The 21,720-nt window shown below is 28.1% G+C and overlaps 1 protein-coding gene across 5 annotated transcripts in view; it reads left to right on the forward strand.

The window, feature by feature from the left end:
• Window positions 1-19,626, forward strand: part of LOC113377103 (proline dehydrogenase 1, mitochondrial) — a 48,828-nt gene extending 29,202 nt beyond the window's left edge. Inside the window, exons 2-12 of one of the 5 annotated variants that reach the window (XM_026617300.1) lie at window positions 110-231; window positions 5,467-5,553; window positions 6,136-6,143; window positions 7,288-7,449; window positions 12,977-13,041; window positions 15,458-15,636; window positions 16,462-16,636; window positions 17,509-17,751; window positions 18,224-18,334; window positions 18,633-18,807; window positions 19,319-19,626. In XM_026617300.1, coding sequence (XP_026473085.1) covers window positions 110-231; window positions 5,467-5,553; window positions 6,136-6,143; window positions 7,288-7,449; window positions 12,977-13,041; window positions 15,458-15,636; window positions 16,462-16,636; window positions 17,509-17,751; window positions 18,224-18,334; window positions 18,633-18,807; window positions 19,319-19,524 — 1,533 coding nt within the window. In that variant the 3' untranslated portion in view covers window positions 19,525-19,626. Of the gene's footprint in view, window positions 1-109; window positions 232-4,136; window positions 4,185-5,434; window positions 5,554-6,135; window positions 6,144-7,252; window positions 7,450-12,976; window positions 13,042-15,457; window positions 15,637-16,461; window positions 16,637-17,508; window positions 17,752-18,223; window positions 18,335-18,632; window positions 18,808-19,318 lie in introns of all 5 variants that reach the window. The other 4 variants (XM_026617299.1, XM_026617302.1, XM_026617301.1 and 1 more) reach the window with 4 other exon arrangements.
• The last annotated feature ends 2,094 nt before the right edge of the window (window positions 19,627-21,720 follow it).

Here is a 21,720-nt window from a genome sequence, read left to right on the forward strand (position 1 = left end):
GGTTAAGCTTGTGCTTAAAAAATCTAATACGATTTGACGTTTCCATCTGATATTTATATGTAAGTATGATTAAATATACGGCATTTTTATTATTGCTTTTGGGTGGCAGCTAATGAAAATATCCAAGGCGATCTTAGGCGAGAAGCTGTTCACAGCCATAATGAAGCTCTCGTTCTATGGCCATTTCGTCGCCGGAGAAGACAGATATAAGATTGTCCCAACTCTCGAGAGGTACCACATTGTCCTTGAAACACAACCCATTAAAAAGCGATTATGCTAGATTATTAACATGTTCCTAAATACGAGTTGCTGATTTTAACCTATTGCGATTTTCTAATCTATTCCCACCCTTTGATCGGTTCGTTTGTTGCATTGCCTGATTTCATTTGATTGTTTTGTGTCTTTTTAATTAGATAAGTTTTGTTTGATGAAACAATGGTGACCAGATTAATTATTGAAGATTAATTGCAGGCTTTACTTATATAATAAGTATTAAATAATATTATTACATAACAAATTTTACATGCTAATAAATTTTATCTTTTCAAAACGCTTTTCGCTGCTCTAATGAATGAAAATATAATACTGATAACCATGGTTGTAATAGGTTTTATTGTTGCTAATATTTGGCTTTATCAAATACGTGCTACAAGTCATAAATTAAAATTGTTTATATATTTCAATTATTCAAAATGAATCGATAAATTTTAACCAATGATTATACGTACATTGGTACCATATGAAAGTTTTAGTCGACAATATCTTTATCGGCCTGTTTAACTACAATTGTTTCATAGTAGCTTGTGAAAGCAATATTGTTGAAAATCCATTGTTTCTGAAAATCAAATGCAATTCAGTTTTTGATTTTGACTATTGTGCTGCAGCATATGATTTCATTACTGCATAAATAACACATACATATTACTGTTCCACATAAACAATTTTCAACATTTTAATAATTAGTAAATCTAATTGGTCAAACTTTCGGAATGGTGATTTGCTATAACTGCACTCACATTCATATTCAAATATAATAGCATGATGAACATATTTTAATTCACTATCCGTCGAAGAAGTGTTGTGCAAATTTGATCAATATGAATATTTTAAAGTTTTAAGAACTGTTGATGTCTTATTGCTCGTGTTCCACCCATTTTATACTAATGATACCTGACGTCTTTCAACAAATTATAATTACTTATAGTGATATCTGTAATTTTTTATGGATACTAGGGCTATAAATTAACTACATATAAAATATGCGAGTAATGGTTTGAATTGAATGTTTTGCAAGTTTGACGTTCTGCATACTTCTAAATATATTTTATTTTACAAACTAGTAAAACAATACAAGATATCACTTATGTTTTGGGTAACATTATTTTAGACGTTAATTATGATTTTTGCCAATATGTATTATGATTTTCTTTTAAAGTCAAGAATAATCTGTTACGTTAATTTGCATATTTTGAATATAACAAATATGCGGGACGTATAAATATATATTTTTTGTTCGTCGTGAATATCTTAAGCTCAACTTAACGCATAAGCTCATCTCACATGCGACTAACGTGTTTGGCTGTGTTCACAATTTCCATTTATTACAGGTTTCTGGTAATTATCAACATGCATTTTTATTAAATTTTATTCAGCATTTGACTATACTAACTACTAATTTGATCCGGCATGCTTGATTATTAATCCAGAATCCTTATTACATTAGACTAATCAATGTTATATACATATATATATATATATATATATATATATATATATATATATACAGGGCCGGTCCTGCCTTGCATGCGATGCATGCAAAAAATGCGGGCGCAAGCCTTAGGGGGCGCCAAAACGACTTTCGGAAATTAAATTTATAATATAATATTTATGTTTTTTTATATAAAATCAAGAATTATTTATTTAAAATCTAAAATACTTAATAAATTATAATAAATAATTTAACTTAACTAGGGATACGGAGACACAAAAAGCATATTTATTTTGCAATGTGATATCAGTAGATACAATTAACCGATTAATAATTCTGCAAATTAGTAAATAACAGTTCTGTTTATTGCTTAATCTACTTATTCAATTTTTTCTTTGTTTGAAGTTACCGTGGAATCAAAAAAGAAATTATCTAGTGTTCAATCCCATAAGCGCAAACCTGCGAAAGATTAAATTAATTGTTGAGCATTATTGACGAAAAATTGTGAGCTGATTTAGTTGAATCGGAACTTGTTAAAAATATAAACAAATTATAAAAAATGGGGAGTCAGTGCTTAGAAAATGACTTGTTTATTTCGAAAAATTGAATTGTAACTTTTGCTTTTGTTGCAAATGTTTCGAATCTGTTGAACTTTGAATGTTGAAGACATGCGTGAAACAAATATGAAAAATGGAAGCAAAATTTACTTTGTAACGAAAATCTTAAGCTTGTTTTATACCGAGTGATTTCCATACTAATTTAATAATTATTAACTATACAGAAATAATACATATCAAATATAATAAGTTTTTTTTTCAATATTGTTCAAGAAATATGTAATTTCTTTGCATTTTCTACTGATTTTTGAACAATACTTTTTAAATACGTTAAATTTTTAACTTTAAAACAACAACCTGATACTCTGAATATGACGGCTCTTTAATATCAATAAGGAGAAGTTTGGATATTGTAAATAATGAAAAATTAAATTAAATTAAAATTTAAAAAATCCAACATGAAATATGAGTGTTATGTTTGAAAATGAAATGCTATTTTTTTAGATATTAATATTGCACATACGTTAAGAATAATTTAAAATTTCAAAATACTTGATTATAATCAACCAGCACTAAATCCAGAATAATTAAAAATTAATTTATTTATTTCACTTAATATTTTTGTTAAATTAAAGTTATAGAATTTAAGAAATGCATTTCAGAAATAGTATTTATTATTTTGATATCAAGATCTTCATATCAAAATAATAAATACTATTTCTGAAATGCATTTCTTAAATTCTATAACTTTAATCTAACAAAAATATTAATTCTTTTGCTATGGTAGTCGAACTTACATCCTTAACCAATTTACTACACATTGAATATTACTAAAATGTGAAATTATGACATGGATTGTTTTATTTATTGATATCGATAATAATAAATAAATTTAAAATCAATATATTTTATACCCTTCTAGATTATATCTAATTTTTTGTGTACTAAATCCAAAATAATTAAAAAATATTTTTTAAAAAATATGTAAATATTAATATAATTTTAATGATAAACTGTTAAAACGGTGAAAATTAATAGGGGGGGGGCGCTAGAAACAAAGTTGCATGCGGGCGCTAAGGACCCCAGGACCGGCCCTGTATATATATATATATATATATATATATATATATATATAAACTTACCTATTTTAGTTAATATATTGTCTTGAAAGAACTGGTTTGAATGCTTATTGTTATAGTTGGTAGTATTAACATTTTATGCAGGGCAATGCGTGATTATTATATTCTGATAATTTTAAATATTAAAAAGTAAATATCATACAGCAATATTTTTGCAATAATCTACCCAAATGTCAATAATTTTCTAGTTATTGAACTCGAATCAATTTGAAATTGGGAGTTTAGTCTTTAGAATAAATAACTTTAGTTTTGTAGTATTTGCTGTTTCTATTTTAATTATATTCACTTTTTCATTCTGTAGCAACATTTTAGTTTTTAACGTAAAATTGAAATTTTGAAGGCATGGTTTTCTGCTATCAACTTTACACACACTTGCATGCATATATAAGTATATGTTTGTATATGTATATATATATATATATATATATATATATATATATATTTTATACTATTTTTTTTAGTAAACATTTAATAATCTTTTATGAGGCAACATTTATTAAAAGCATCTCCTTTTTGTTTCAAAATTAACTACTAATTTTTATTTTTACTAAGCATTGTATCTATTGTGCACATATTTAACATTTATGATCAATAACATGTTTTGAGTGCAAAAATTTATATCTGGAGTACATGCATGCTTGATACCGATGAATGAGTAATAAAATGGAAGAGGAACCTTATAAAATTTGCGTAAAATGTGTAATTTCCATCTGATGACAGTTGATTTTTCAGATCCTAACGGACCGAATGGAACCTTTCATGATGTGAAAAGTGTTCTCTGTAAGTTTTTCATTAAAACTATAGTTTTTATCTATTTCTATACCCACCTACTTTTAATTATTTAATGTAATATATTGATTTCCAACATTCCACTAACGAAAACGCTAAAATCCCATTAACCTTTTTGGCACATCATCGCATTGAAAATGAAATATGCACTATATTTTGATCGTTACTATAAATGAGAACCAAATTTAATTAATAAATAAGCAATTTGAAAGCGATATTCTAGAACGTTCAGAAATTATTTTGGAATACTTCGCTTTTAATCATTTTAATAGTGAATATGTTCCAATATTTTTCTGGACATTGTTTTTTGTAGGTATGTATGGTATTTTAATTACATGATAATATTATGTACGCTAATATTTGTCAGTAAACATTTGAAAATACGACGGTAATAATTCGTATTTTTGTTAAATTCAGGACGTATTAATTTGTTTTCTGCAATCTTATGGCACAAATGCATTCTCGATCAGATGAACTGCCAAAATTGAAATGGCGATGCGTGTTCTAATTCATCCTGAGGAAAATTATTAAAAAATGAGAGTATAATTTTTGAAACTCATATTTTCTCGATACATTATATAATCTAAAATAGATCAATAAACTCAGTAAATTTTTAGTTTTTCGAATGTTCTGTTGTGCTTTTATTTTTATTGTGCACTTAAAAATATATTAAATATAATTTGAAATTAATATTTTATAAAGTGAATTTTATCGTTAAATTTCTAGGTTCTATAGTTATTACATGCATAATGATTTATTAATTTTATAAGTGCGGCTTGACATTGATATTTTGACGGAGGTTTATCAACATTTTTGCAATTATTTTTTATGCCGGAAAATAATGATTAATATACAAGTCCGTGCAGAACCTTATATATAAAATAATTTTGACATATGTATATGTGTGTGTGAATATATGTTAATGTATATGTGTATATACATATGATTGTGCGTGTATTTGAACTTATTTTTTTCATTTCGCATTTTTTAGTTTAAATAATTATTTTTTAGTTTCAATAACGTGGCATTTGTCAGATCTGTAGATTATGTAATCCATTTCAAAAGATCAATTGAAAAGAATATCAATTTGCACTAAATGGTATGAATAATAATTTCCTCACTTGATGAAAATAGAATATATTTGATTTGAATTTAATAAAATCGCGTATCGTTCCTCTGTCACTTACGTTACTCATTCAACGCGGATTATGGCTACGGCTGTGTGTATCTCAACAACGTAGTGGCACTTGTATTGACCTGATGTTTCGTGCAGACTGCGATCGTTCGGTGTCAAGCCAATCCTTGATTACTCCGTTGAAGAAGATCTCACCCAGGAGGAGGCGGAGAAGCGTGAAGTCGAGTAAGTGATTTTTTAGTTTAAACTAAATAATAGATAAAGATACGATAATAGATAAATGTAGAATAATGCTATGTATTGTTTTTATTAACTTCCCGTATGGTAAGCTATAGTAATCGCAAAACAATCGAAAATGAAAATTTTTACATACAGTAGAACCTCGATTATCCGGATCTCGGTTATACGGATTCGCGATTATCCGGACTACCAACCGCGACTAATTTATATGCATGTACATACTTACAATTCGAATTTTTGCACAATTAATCCTGCAGTTTAGTAATCTAAGAAAATATATATGTACATACATACATAACGAAGTTTCAATTTCTTAATAAACATTATTTTCGTTGATATCTATGTATGCATTTGTTATTTTTAATAAACACACAACATTATTCTTCATACCTTTGATTATCCGGATTTTTGATTATTCGGTTGCCTATCGACAACAATTAGTAGGGTTAATCGAGGTTCTACTGTATCTTATTATAAAAAGCGGGTTGTATGTGTGTATGACACACTCATAAATGTTCGGATACAAATTTTCGTCCACGATTTTTGATTAAATTTTTGGGAAGGCAGATCCAGCAGTTTCGAAGATCCGATAGGAAAAGTTAAAAAAAAATTCCATTTGGCGGCCAAAAATGATAATTAAACATATGCACATCAAATTATCAGATATTTTATAGAGATCTCCATAATTTGACCGTTACGCGGTACTACGATTTGATATTTGGTCACTAAAAGAGCTACGCAGCGCGGTCGCTTTGAGAAAAATTCAATCAAATATTGTAATAAAAATTTCAAATATTGTAAAAAAAACAATTTTTCCAAAATTTAAGAGGGGAGCTTTAGAAAGCTTCGAAAAATGGCTTTTTTGAGGACGGTTTAGAGAAGGAAATAAATATTTAATTGACGAAACTTCCAGGTTTTATTGATACATATTTCAACATTCATCTCAAATTTCTTCATTGAAATATATGTCAAATATGCCGGGTATAAGCATTTTGCCGATACGCCACGAGCGGGCAGATGTCATTTGGCGGGAAAGATGCAGGTCACAATTTCCATCCGAAACAAAAAAAATTAAAACAAATATATATTCTCAGTAATATAGATTCTAGTTGAACTTAAAAATTCCAGAAAAAAGAGAAATTTACCAATTTTTTGCAACTTGAAAGAAAATCAAGTTCTTGATAAAATTTCACTTTAGATTCTTTAAAAAGTGGGTTAACTATAACTTTTTTAAAAGTTTTCTATGTTTAACTAAAATAGAATTTAATCCTGAATTTAATGAATTTTGTCTCGTTTTGATAGGACGTTTAGTTTTTTCCTATATTACCCACCAATTAGGAAGAATCGAAAAAAATAAAAACCGAGAAATCGCGCATATATGCTTGACGCTTTCCCACTATTTCTCCTATAATTCCGAAAATAATTTTAATTTGTGTCTGAAATTTTATGGATAATATTTCTTGGCTAATTTTGGAAAACATTTTTGCAAAGAAAAAAACGATTATTTTAAGCCTCTAATGCAGACTTTCCCCCTTCAAAATTTTGAATTACTATACGGGAAGTTTCAGCAATTTGCCTTAAGGCAGGATGCCCTGCACCACTAGTTCTTATATACATTTCGAATATTTATATATTCGAATAGAAATTGCAAAAGCTCATTCAATTTTACTTTTGTATCTATTAGGTCATCGCGATCTACCCAAGGCTCTGCTCCCACAGCTCCCGAACCTGGCAATAAATCCATGCCCCAGTACCAGGTCGACAAGACGTTCGCGGACCGGCGATACAAAGTGCAGAGCGCTAGAACTTACTTCTACTTGAACGAAGCTACTTGCGAAAGGAATATGGAAACATTCATTCAATGCCTGGAAGCCGTCTCAGGTGGGTGATATATTACTAGATTTCATGATTTTATAGGATTTCGGTCTTTATTTTTGAAAAGTCGGGTATTCATAATCGTTTCCTATGATTTTTTTTTTTTTGAAAAATGCCGCCTGTGATATCCTGTACTGTTGCTTCAATGAACAATTTTCAATTTTTTACATCCTTATATCCTACATATATATATATATATATATATATATATATATACAGGGCCGGTCCTGGGGTCCTCAGCGCCCGCATGCAAGATTTGTTCTAGCGCCCCCCCCTCCCTCCCAATAATTTTAAATGTTTTAACATTTATCATTAAAATTATATGAATATTTACACACAAAAAATTGGAAATAATCTAAAAGCGTATGAAATACATTGATTTTAATTTTATTAAGAAAATCGAAGCGATTTGCGAGTTGACCATAATTAAATATTTTATATTTTCAAGTATTTCTAACATGTATGTAATTTTAATATTTGGGGTTTGAAACACTTCACTTATTTCATTATTTTCAAACATAACATTCATTTTTCATGTTAGATTTTTAAAATTTGCTTCAATAACTTATTGATATCGTAAAGCCAAATTGTATTCATGTTTACTTTCCCATCTGATTCAGAATATCAGATTGTTGTTTTAAAGTTAAATTTTTAACGTATTTTAAAATATGCAAAGAAATTACATATTTCCTGAACTATATCAAGAACAAAACACAATTTGTATTTGTATCGGTATTATTTCCACCACTAGATATAAAAAAGCTCACGAGTTTTGTTCCTAAGTACATTTTGCTTCCATTTTTCATATTTACTCCATAAACCTAACCAAGGATGTCTTCAAAGTTCAAAGTTAATCAGATTCGAAACATTTTCAATAAATACACAAGTTACAATTAAGTTTCTCGGTCTTATAGTCATTTTCTAAGCACTGACTTCCCATTTTCCACTTTTCTCTATTATAATTTGTATCTACTTTTTTTTAACAAGTTCCGTTCAACCTCGCAATTTTTCATCAATAATTTAAACTTTTGTAGATTTGCGCTTACGGTATTGAACACTAGATAACTTGTTTTTCGATTCCATATTAACTTTGATCCAAGTAAAATTTAATAAGTTCATTAAATAATAAGCAGAACAATAATTTACTAATTTGCATGAGTAATTAATTGTTTCTACTATCAGCAGATATCACATTGTAAACTGAATATGCTTTCTGTTTCTACATATCCATAGTTAAGTTAGATTGTTTATTATAATCTGTTAAGTATTCTAGATTTTATATTAAAAAAAAAACGAATAATATATTATAAATTTCATTTCCGAATCTCGTTTTGGCGCCCCCTAAGGCGTGCGCCCGCATTTTTTGCATGCATCGCATGCAAGGCAGGACCGGCCCTGTATATATATATATATATATATATATATATTTCTATTATCTTCTGGTACCATTTTTATCATATTTCTTATTATAATATTGTACCAATTGATTTATATTAACAACATCTAAATATATTGTTTTCAAATATTTCATTTATTATTTTACAAAACAGCAAATATATATGTATAGCAAACAAAGTTCACAGCCGGCATTTTATATTATTTATATATTATACACCATATTTGGTTACGTCTAACAAGCACAATACATTTCTCAAGGCAAGTATATTCATGTATCCAGTTTCTTTTCACATTGAATGCATTTGCAGTAGAAGTCGTTAATGATAACACAAAACGATAAATTGCTATAGAAATTAAAATAGGAAATGATACATTTTAAATATTTATTATTGTGGGATATAACATCTTTTTTATTTTATTTTATTATAATTTAGTATGTATAAAATAAAAAAATAATGTTACACAACTATATACTTTTCTATAGCAAATTTTTCACCATTCAAACATTCATTAAGCATGTTAACTAACAAAAATGCTGCATACCTAATTGTATATCAAAATTTATATATAAATTGATATATCTTCATAATAAAAAATCGAGGGTAAACTGTATTTGGCTTCGTATACATGACCATTTTTCGTTAAGGCCGCACTTAAGACCATTTAAGGCTGTTAGTAATGTTAATTATTATTGATCGCGGCTTACTTACCAATAATCAATAATTTTTTATCATAAATATCTTAAAATTACTGTATCAATCGCATCCATAACACATGTTAAGTCTTAGAGTTATATAAAATTTTTAAATTTATAGTAAATTTAAATTGTATACATGTGTGATATGATTGAATATGCTAGTACTACAAAAATCTAAATTACCTTAATTTTCATTAACTGGTCAATCTATCATCGTTTGTCACATGTTTACGATTTAGTTATGCTGAGTTCATTGATTCTCCAAAAAGCGCCAGACCAAAATTTACCTTCATTAAAAAATTTCAGACATATTAGTTTAGCCAATGTGTATATTTGCTTGACAAATATTGATAGCTGGAAATACATACATTTTAAATATTCGGAGGCAAATCCAGTGGACCCAGTCGAACATGTGCTATTACACAAATTGTAGAGTTTGTGATTTGCATACAACATTCTTGCTAATTCTTTGTGCACATATTGCAAATTAGTAAGGTATAAGATAATTGTAACACGGTGAATGAAAATGTTATTTATATGTATAAAGAGTTCTAAATAGAGTAGGGACAAGAGACAAAATAAAAGGTTACATTTAATATTATCATTAAATAAAGTAATTTAAAGTAATATAAATGTAAATATTTTAGAGAATTTATCTGCGGAATAATGAAGGATTTTGATTTTAAATAGTGTGCTGTAGAAAAATAATCAGCGGCATAAACAGAACCATGTCATGTGTAGGAAGTTGAGATTTTTCAGATTTCAATATAAAACTATTAAGAAACATATATTTTAAATATATTTTGCTATATCAAATGATTAAAATTAAATTTTATTTATTTATTTATATTACCATAGCTCGACTGAAAGACCAACTATTATCGAATATTTTTTTGTGAAAGTTATCTCAAAATTTTAAATTTTGTTTGCACTTTCTGAGCTATTCATTATGCATTTTTAAATAATTAACAATAATTGCCGTTTGAATCTTTTATCACCAAATATGTTAAAGATCGCTATGTAAATCCTAGTGATTATGGCAATTCTGTATGAGAAATTTATATATTACGTTAGTAAGAAATTTAAACTATTTTATAATATGTGCACAAAGCATTATTTTTTGGTAAAGAAAATATATACTTTAACTTTTTTGACTTTGCGAGTCATATAATTCTTAGATTTATTTTCATGGGTGCAGCATTATTGTTGATATTTTTTGTTTTCATATATAAATTATTTGTTTAATTTCAGTTGACTTGGTGAATGCATGAGATCTCGTCTTCCATCACTTAATCCCTGAACCAAACATTATCCTATTGTTTAGTATATTTGCACATACCAGAACTCTGCAATATGACCACTACTAACACACCAATTATTTTTAAGCTTTTAAAATTAATGAGCATGAGTTGAAATTTGTCAAAACGCTTATGGAATTCGCATATGTAGGCAGAGACACACTGTCCAGCCATACATCTGTCAGCGGTTTAAACCTATTATATACATGAATTTGTTGGATCACATCAAATTGGTTTCGTTCGTGACTTTCAAATAATACCTATATAGTGTGAAATTTGAATGCATTCAAATTTAAAGCAAGTTTCCATCCAAAAATTCCATGAATTTTACAATATTTCTGTAATTAAGAAATTTCAAGTGTAGAAAAAAATCCATTATTTTTCGTTGCAGTAACAAATATTGCGTAAACATTTATTTAAAAAAGATTTTTAAATGTAATAAACAAAGTCATTTTCCATGTTCATTAACAAAAATGGTTCACTTTTCAAGTTATAATGTTTATTTGTAGTTGAAAATCAACATCGATTCGGTCGGTCGGTCTTTATAAAATTGTCAAATCAAATTAATTTTCAAAGTAATAAATTTTCTGTACGATGAAGTTCCTTTTGTTTTTATTGCCGCTTAGACTTGCTTTAAATTTCTAACCCAAGTTTTAGTTTAATATTCAAAAATACATGATTTTTAATTCGTTTTTTTTGCTGCTATTCCATTTGTGTTTTAAGTATTTTAACTTCTGTTATTGGAATATATATATTTTTTCTTATACATCAAATTAACTAATTAACAAAAATCATATCAAATCTTTGTTATAAAAACAGTCATCGGCGTAGACTTTCTGTAGTAGTAAACATCATATTGGAATGCAAGTAATTAAAAATAACACAGCATTTAACTTTTCGTATATGGTTTTAATTATACTGATTATTGACAAATTGCTGTAATTTTTGTTTGCATGTTTTATATTTTGAAACGCTATCAAGTTCACATATTTTAACGAAAATATTTTATAGTTAAATGCACATTGCATACGAAATCAAATCTACTTCTTTGACTGTTTTCTACTAGCCATAATACTTCTCACTTTACTCACATCATCAGGAGTGTCAATTTTCATCCAGACAGTTCGTAATTTTATAGATATTACAATTATTATAACTTAAGTTTTTTGAAAGAATTTGTTTTCCGATATAAATTGTAATGTTAATTTCATTTTTCTCGTTCTTATTTTACGGAATTTAATATTTATTATATATTAGTTATATATAATCAATATGCGATTATATATTACATATAATAATACATAGTAAATCGCAATGTCACAAAAATTACATTTAGAATATTTCATAATAGCAATGAAGCAATAATTTTAATAATACACTTCAACGCTCTTTTTATTTTTAAAATTTTATTAGTGTGTATTTGTTACTGCTTGTATTGCCACTCCTGTGATTTGCATCATTCCCGTGACAACTAGTTTAAAAATAACTAACAACTGTTTTATTTGTATGTGGTATACTAATCACGATGTTCTGGTTTTTCTTTTCGTGTACCTGCAGATTATGATCGCAAGTCCAGATCCCAAATCGAAAATGGTGGTAAGAAATGTATTGTTGTAATGCTAACAATATTAAAAAATGATCCCAAGTATGTATTCGTTAAGAGTTGTAATACTATTCCGTAATGAAAATTATATGTGGTAGATACTTAATTTAGCACAAAATAATTTAGCTTACAGAAAAGGTGCAATAGTTTTAACAAAATGACTATTTTTTTAAACATTTTCTCATTTAATGAATTACAATAATTTTTCCGCGAAAAAATATTTAAACGTTTGTATCTTAATCGAAATTTATTCTAACGCATAAAAACCCTTTTCTCATGCTAAATTGTTTATTTTTTAGGTGTATAGTTTTGGCTTGCTTGTTGAATAATTTTTGTTTGGTAATTATAGATCAAAATTGCTTAAGTCAAAATTCAAAATTCTAATAGCTGTACATTTGATCAATGTTTATCTTATAGATAAAATGCATTAATCTGATGGTGCGTCGTTTTATGTAAGATATATAATGTAATATTGTTCAAGTATACTTTACCTAGTAGTTGAATTACTTTTTTATTTACATTTTATTTTTTGATTAGGAGCTACTTTTGGAACTGGCATCACTGCTATTAAGTTAACTGCCTTGGGACGTCCTCAATTACTGGTGAGTTTATTGCAAAGCCGGCGACATAGGCATTGCGATATTTAATGAGCAAACTTGCATAAATTCTTTCTGCGAAAGATAAATATAGTTGCATGTTCTATTATATGTTTTATTCAATTTATAATCTTGTTTACTCATATTACTTTTGGATAATCGAGTGTATTTTTTTCGACTTGATATGTGCCACAATTTGTAACTCTCAATGTACAGAAAAAGAATTTACAGTTCTTTTTATTATTTTATTATTGTACATTCCGTTATTGTTTTCAGCACTTCGTCATGCATCAGTAATTTAAATAGCTGAATTTGTTTATAAAAACGCTTTGCATTTCAAAAATAATTTTTAAGATTACTTCATCAGCTATTACTTTTATATGTAATTTTGAACTTACTTAAAACACATGCAAATGAAATTTTTATCAAAAATACACTGAAATATATTTGCGATACATAAATATGTGGATGCTGCGCGATGCGCGCGAAGCAAAATCAATGCGCAGTAGCAGCTTTATACTTATCTGAAGGTTTTGTTTAAATTTTATTTCACTATAGCTCCGATTACATCTCGATAAGACGACGGCCTTCTCGCTCCAATTACTTAAATTCGTTCTAACGATCTTCATAGACTTTAGGCACACTCAGGCATATTTGCTTTATTAACTGAATCAATATTAACGTGTTATAATTTTAACAGAATCAGTTAAAAAAAATAAAATTTTATTTTTTTGAAATCTAAATTTTTTGTACAAGTTTTGTAAATTAATATGTGAATTGTTTTTTTTAAATAATTAGAATAATTCAGTTTCTAAAGTACTACTGGAAAAACTTTTACACATATAATTGAAAAGATGTGTAATTTATGGTGTTGTCGAGCCGGAACGTTCGTGAACGCCGAAATGTTTTTTGATAATGACAATTGGCTGACGTATTGAAAAAAAAATTAAAAGAATTGCTGATTTTTTTCATAACTTTTAGCGAATTTTTATCTCTATTATTATAAACAAGGGTTTGAACGGAATCCGAACCGGAACGAACGGGCTTCTTTTTCTGAACCGCGAACCGGAGTCCGGAACGTTCGTTTCTGAATTTCTAACTCGAACCCAACCGAGACAAATACGAGGACCGTTTTTTTTTTAAATTTTAGCGTTCCGGAAAAAAAATAGCACAACACCACTGGTTTATAGTGATAAACTATTGTCTATAAACATCTTTCCTTTGCTTAATAAAATTAATTTACAATGATTGCTGGTATCAAAATTGAAACAAACGTAATTTTAGATTTTTTAAATATAAACACATACGATGAATCGATTTTCTTGATGTAACAAGCTTTGGCTATTAGTCGAGGCGCTGTAGGGCATCAAGTATGCATAATATGAGGACCGCTAATTTTCTTTAGATTCTTTTACCTGAGATGCCAAATAAAGGGAAAACTCATGTTGCCTTCTAGCTTCTACGTAATTCGAATTTTCCTGTACCTGCTTTTTCACTTTACGCGTACTTACATGCGTCGTAGCGCTCGACGTAGTCAGTATAAAACTAATAATGTTTTACTTTTATTTGCATTAATATCATATAATATATTGTTTAGGCTTACGTATATCAATGTTTTATTTAAAGAAAAACGCTGGAACTGTCGGTGCAGGTAATAAATATTAAGAAGCGAGATGTGAAATATCGTGATTTTGCGAAAAACGGATGAATTTGGTCGAAAAATTAAAACCACATTTGGCAGATATTATTCAAGAAGCATTAAATATACTTTATATATCCATGAAAAGATTAAATATACCGAAGTTCACCAACAGTTAATTTTTTCTAGAATAGATAAGTGCATATAGTTTTTAATAAAGCTAATTGTTTGGTATTAGGATCTAGATTTTCTAAATTTCGTGGAGCTTTCTGAACAAAATCCAGTGATACAACTTTCAAACTTTTTTCTGTTGAATTGACTGAAATCAGCCAGCGTTTCTCTTTAACGTTCCAGCGTTTTTCTTTAAATAAAACATTGATATATAAGTAAGCCTAAGCAGTATATTATATTATAATTTGAATATGAATAAAAGTAAAACATTATTAGTTTTATACTGGCTTTGTCGAGCGCTGCTACGACACATGGAAGCATGGGTAAAGTGAAAAGGCAGGAAAATTCGACCAACATAGAAACTGGCAAAATGAGTTGTCTCTTTACTTGACATCTCCGGTAAAAAAATCTGAAAAAAGTTGGCCATCCTCATATTATGCTCATTATTATGATACTTGATTCCATACAACGCCCGCATTATATACATAAACGACAAAAATGCTTGCGAACATTTTGCTTTTGACTATTTTTTTGTTAGATTAGTAAAAAAATACTATTATATACAATTAGGTTTTACTTCCTATTTTCTTAATTGTACTTCAATATTTTCAGCTGCAACTGTCTGAAGTAATTATGAGAACTCGTCAATATATGGAAGAATTAGGTAGTGGGAAGGGTAACGTATTGAATCATCATAAAACGATTAAAGATTTAGAGCAATACTTCAGCAGCATGGGCGATAACAAGGATGTGAAACAATTCTTGCAAAAAGTCACATCTGATAAAGAAGGGTAAGTCGGAATATATTAATTCGACGTAACTTAAGTTATGAAAATAGACGACTTTTGATACTTTTTCTATATTTTAACTAGATCAAGATAAAAGCGCTTCGTACCTCGACTATCGTACTCGAATCATTTAGAATTAATCGTATTTTTTATGTTAATAAAAGTTGATCCATAGTGAGCAGCAAATATGAATTATATCTTTTGTGTATTGGTTAATATGCACATATGTTTATTTATTTGCATGTTGATTTATGATATTTATATTATATTATTGCTGCTGTGTATTGTGTCATAGTATACCAATTTTCGTTCTCTTTAACCCATTGGGTTTAACCCTTTAACTTAAAATGACGAGCAGAGCCCGCGTGCGATTTCTGGGCCAAGCATAAATATTACGGGCATAGCCCGCGTACTATAATCGGACAAGAAGCAAATATTACGCATTACGGTCATAGCCCCGTACGGCAATCGCAAGCATCACAAAATTTTTATTTATATAAAACTATAAAACACAGAATTTATTTTTGTGAAAATCTGTACACTGTGTGGGAAAATAGTCACAAACGCTGCGCCAGCTTGTACAACTTTGACCCAATATTTTCGAATATAAGTTAAGGGTTAACAGCCACAAACAATTATTTAGAGTTTTAATAGGGATAGATGATGGAATAGAAATTGTATCTTTACTATCATAAATGCGGAAGAATTTTTTTTCATATTTACATACAGTCCTGTTCCGTCAGATTTCAAAGAAATAAAATATAATTCCGTCGAAAAATACAAATAAATTATACTTTGCCGATGCATTGATATGTTTTGTATTTCTAGTATTCTTCACTTGTTCCCGTGGTCTGGTATTGTTGATGAGAACCGCGAACTCTCCGATACGTTCCGAGTACCCGACCCTAAAACTGGTCAGATGAGGAGGCTGATTTCGCAAATTCCACCTAAAGAAGAAGAAATGTTCAGAAATATGATTCGACGATTGAACACATTAGTAAAGGTAAAATTCATATTGTTAAATTGTTTAATATTGAATGCTGAAACGATAACGATATTAAAGTATATTTACTTAAGGGGGGGGCTTTAGAGGCTTAAAAAAAATCGATTTTTTTTTTGCAAAAATATCTTTCAAAACTAGACAAGAATATATCCCTTATTTTTGGAATTACAGGAGAAATAGTGAGCAACCGTCAAGCATGTATGCGAGCGGAACGAAAACTTCGACGCGCGATTTCTCGGTTTTTAATTTTTTCCTTTCTTAATTGGCGGGAAAGATAGGGAAAAAATTAAGCGTCCTGTCGGAACGAGATAAAATTCTTTGTATTCAGTTAGTTTCAAATTATAATTAAACCTCTTTTTAAACAATCTAAAGTGAAATTTTGTATAAAGAAACATGATTTTTTTTACAAGTTGCGAAAAATTTATTTTTTTATGTTTTTGGATTTTATAGGTTTAAATAGAATCTATACTATTGGAAATGTATATTTGTTTTGATTTTTTTGTTTCGAATAAAAATTGTGACCTGCATCTTTTCCGCCAAATGACACCTGCACGCTCGTGGCGCATCGGCAAAATGCTTGTACCCGGCATATTATGACATATATTTTAATGAAAAATTTTGAGAAGAATGAAAGTTTTGTTTTAATTAAATATGTATTTTCTTCCCTAAAAAAAACTTCAAAAAAAGCAATTTTTTGAAGCCTCTAATGGAATTTTCCCCCTTAATGAAATTTAATAGTCCGCACGTCAAATATCGGTAAATAATATTCATTACTCTTTTATTTATAAACACTTTATATAAAAAGATAATGTTTCTTTATATATGCATATATTATTTTAAAATTAATATTTATAATCCAACTATATTTTTAGACTGCTCAAGACATGGACGTCCGCATAATGATTGATGCGGAACAAACTTACTTCCAGCCTGCGATTTCCCGGATAACGCTCGAAATGATGAGAAAATATAATAAGGAAAAGGCTATAGTTTTCAACACATACCAGTGCTACTTGAAGGAAACCTTCAATGAAGTCACGACGGATTTAGAACAAGCCAAGAGACAAAACTTTTACTTCGGCGCGAAATTAGTGCGTGGTGCCTATATTGAACAGGTTCGTTTTTTTGATACAATTAATGATATTTCAAATTATTGCTACAGCAAATATGAACATAAACTTTGCGATAGTATTAACCCTTTCCACTCGCGAATTCCGAGATTTATATGAATTTTGCTGCCAGAGCAGCGGCATCCGAGTCGAAAGGGTTAAAATAAAAATGATTTGCCTTTCGGACTTCGGCGTACAGAGCGTCACAAAATAAAGAACAGTTCGATTCAGAAAAATATGCCTTAAAACAAATAATAAAATATTTCCTGTTAAATACAGTTTTTAGAACAAAGGTGAAATTTGTTTCTTATATTAAACCATTTTTATAATTTTGACTAACTTCCGTTTTAAAAGTCTTGTAATGGGCATTGATAACATCTATTTTAAATTTCACTATAAAATAATTTTGTCAGAGTGTAGAAATGAAAGTATATTTTGAATAATATTTTTGAAATTGAATTTTTCATATTGATTTTAGGAACGCGCAAGGGCGGCTGCTTTAGGATATCCTGATCCTACGAATCCGACATTTGAAGCAACATCAGAGATGTATCATAAGACACTTACCGAATGCTTGCGTCGAATCAAGGTATTTTCTTTGGAACATTAATTTATGCAGCAGTTTTGATTCATTTGAAAATGAATTTATATAACATGAACAATGATTTGCTTGTGTATTATCTGTATTAATTATTAGTTTTTTTTTTAGCATTTGTGTCTCTGTTAATGAATTACCTAGAACCTAGTAACATTCTTACTATGTCCTAAAAATTCTATTTTATTAAAAATAACTTATATAAAAAGTTATTGCTAATTTCGACTACTAACAAGTATTACGACAGAGAATTTTTTTATATTCATTTAATTTTGTACTCATACGTTCATAGGTTTTAAAAGACGCTGGCCAAGAAAAGAAAATAGGTATTATGGTTGCATCTCACAATGAAGATACTGTTCGATTCGCTATAGAGCAAATGAAGAACATTGGAATTTCACCTGAAGATAAAGTGATATGTTTCGGACAATTGCTGGCTATGTGTGATTACATTACTTTCCCGTTAGGTTAGTGTGTTCTATTACAAATCGTTGAATATTTGGTAAATCGTACTGAGTAAATGTTACCCACTTCTATTAATTATGATCAATAATGAATAGAAGTGGGTAACATTTACTCACAATCAGATTCAATAATGATAAATCTCATTGACACATAACTATAATGATTATTTTTCATAATATTAGTTAAAAAAAAACTTAAATCTTGATTTTGTAAGTTTCTATTTTTTTTTGCTCTAACATATTACTATGAAATTTATACCAACTTCTATTATAATAACTTATAATACAAAATTTTACATTATTCGCTTTAATTGAATTCAGATTATTTCATTTCGTTCAAGTGCGAATCAGTAAACTTTTACATTTTCACATCACTAATACACAAGATTTCTCAAATATTAATTATTTAGATTAAGTATCATGATCCTTTTATATAAACATTGTCTTGGAGCTGTGCTTAATATCTGCATGTTAATACAAGTACCCAAGAAAATATAATGAATTTTCATTTTAGGTCAATCAGGGTATTCAGCATATAAATACATACCCTACGGTCCAGTCAACGAGGTACTGCCATACTTATCCCGACGCGCACAAGAAAATAAGGGTGTTTTACAGAAAATTCAAAAAGAAAAAAGATTATTGCGCAGAGAACTGTTTAGACGTTTGTTCTCAGGTCAATTGTTTTATAAGCCGAAAGGTAACTACGTACCTGTCTAAAAATTACACAGCTAGGATTATTTTAAGTGGAGATTTAATTAAATTCAGATAAACTGAACTAATGAAACAAATACATTATATACGCAACTTATTTATATTCTGTATTTTGTTTGCGGTTTTTAAAGTATTATTTTGTAGTATTTTATTTTTATTTATATTATAGAATACGATTTTAATGAAATAGTGATTTCATAGATCTGAATGTATTATATTATATAAAAAAAATATATGTCGATGCGAGCTAAACAATTTTGACTAATGTATTGGTCATTTAATCAATTTTATTAAGACATTATTTTATGTGATCGAACACTTTTTACCATAGTTTCCTAATTATAAATTGTATTTAGATTATTTTTCAAATGATTTATTACTAAGCTTTTTCTTTCCAAATATGTGAAAATTAACATGACTTGAAGTCTGAATCAGTGATTTTTGTATTATTTTGGAATGTATTATTTGTAAAATATTAATTTTATATACTCTTTTATAATGTATTAAATTTCTTGTAAAAAGTATCTGATGTTAATATAATTTTCTTCACTTAAAAGTATCTGGTGATAATTTGTAAATAAAATTGAAAATAATCACATAGTAGCATCATTTTTAACGATTTCAGCATTTTATCAATTATGTGAAAGTGAAAACAAAATCAATGAGATATCATTAAAACTAAATGTTAAATATTCTAGAATTATTGACAATAATATGATAGAAATAAAACAATTAAATGTTGAATTATATAAAATTGTTGGATGAAATGGTAGTTGAAGATACTTGTTTGAATTAATAATGCGGATACTTTAACATGAGAAATATATTTGAAACACCTTCACAATTTGTCCCTTTAATTCCCAAAGAATTCATATAAAAGTGATGTTTGTTGTAATTGTTTTTTTTGGTATGTAATTAATATTCTCAATGTAATTATACTACATGATAGTATTAAAATGAATGTAATAAGATTTTAAATTAGTAACGAAATTATTGTATATTAAAATCAAACATGGCTGTTATAATGCTGCTAGAGACTATTATAATTTTAACTGGTCAATGATCATCATCATATTAGCTGTATACAGTCTTATGAGTTCTAATCAATGAAACAATTTTGTTGAATACTATTAGTTGTTAAACTTTCAGTGCTAGACAGCAACTTCTTTTCTGTTTATGAAAAACTTGTTATATTTACTCGAGTACAATTGTGTAGTGCAGTGGCTAACTGTATTAGATGATATAGTCAATTTAAAATTCAGGAACTAAACTTAAATTAGTATTACGTTGCTGTCTTCACATTATGTTCTATGCTCATCAGTTTTAAGTTAAAGTTGGCCACCACTCATATATAGCAAATAGATAATGACTATTGCGAAAGAAGTCTAGACTATAAAAATACTAATTTATTTATTTATGTAGTATATTTTTAGTATTGTGAGTGAAAGACGTTTAAAATACATCTAATTCAAAATAGTCAAAATGATTCTAACCACATTTTGTATGTTTTAAGTATGCAAGCATGTTTGCTTGAGATTTGTTTAAGAACCTAATTGTTTAGTACTTCACCAGAATTACAAGTATATACTTATTTGCTATATACTTCTGTAATCTGAGTTTTTAAATTATATTATAGATTTTAGTATACACATGCTTTGTTCCATGTGCAAAGTGTAATTAAAGCCTTTCATAAAGCATTCAACTACCTTTGCATTGGAATTTGTATATCTTTGAGTAGACTGGAAGTACATTCAAGTTACATTTCAATTGTAATTTTAATGCCGAAATAAAAAGATTAAATAAACATTAATATATCTTTATTTAATTTTATAGATACAATGATATGTTTATAATATACATAATACTCTTTAATATTTTATGTACTATAGTTTATTTCAAATTGCGCTCACGGTTGACATGCTATTTGGCCACGATAAATATCTTTTCATAACTGTTCCTGCATATTTATTAACAATGTATATTATATTATGACTTTATTATTTAACATGGACAATTTGTGTTAATTTTTCCAATGGAGAAGTTTTATCATTGAAAAAATGCATTTTTCTTAATATGGATGTCCCATTAATAAAAATAAGAATATATCAAAATCTATCTTATTATTCTATATTAAATTTTAGTGATCTATCTTTCCGTAATGTACCTACATATTTGACTATAAAGAAATGATACACTAATCAC

This window comes from Ctenocephalides felis, unplaced genomic scaffold, assembly GCF_003426905.1.
Source record: "Ctenocephalides felis isolate EL2017-DRISC unplaced genomic scaffold, ASM342690v1 CF-g0.4_SCAFFOLD_01886, whole genome shotgun sequence".
Classification (NCBI taxonomy): Eukaryota; Metazoa; Arthropoda; class Insecta; order Siphonaptera; family Pulicidae; genus Ctenocephalides; species Ctenocephalides felis.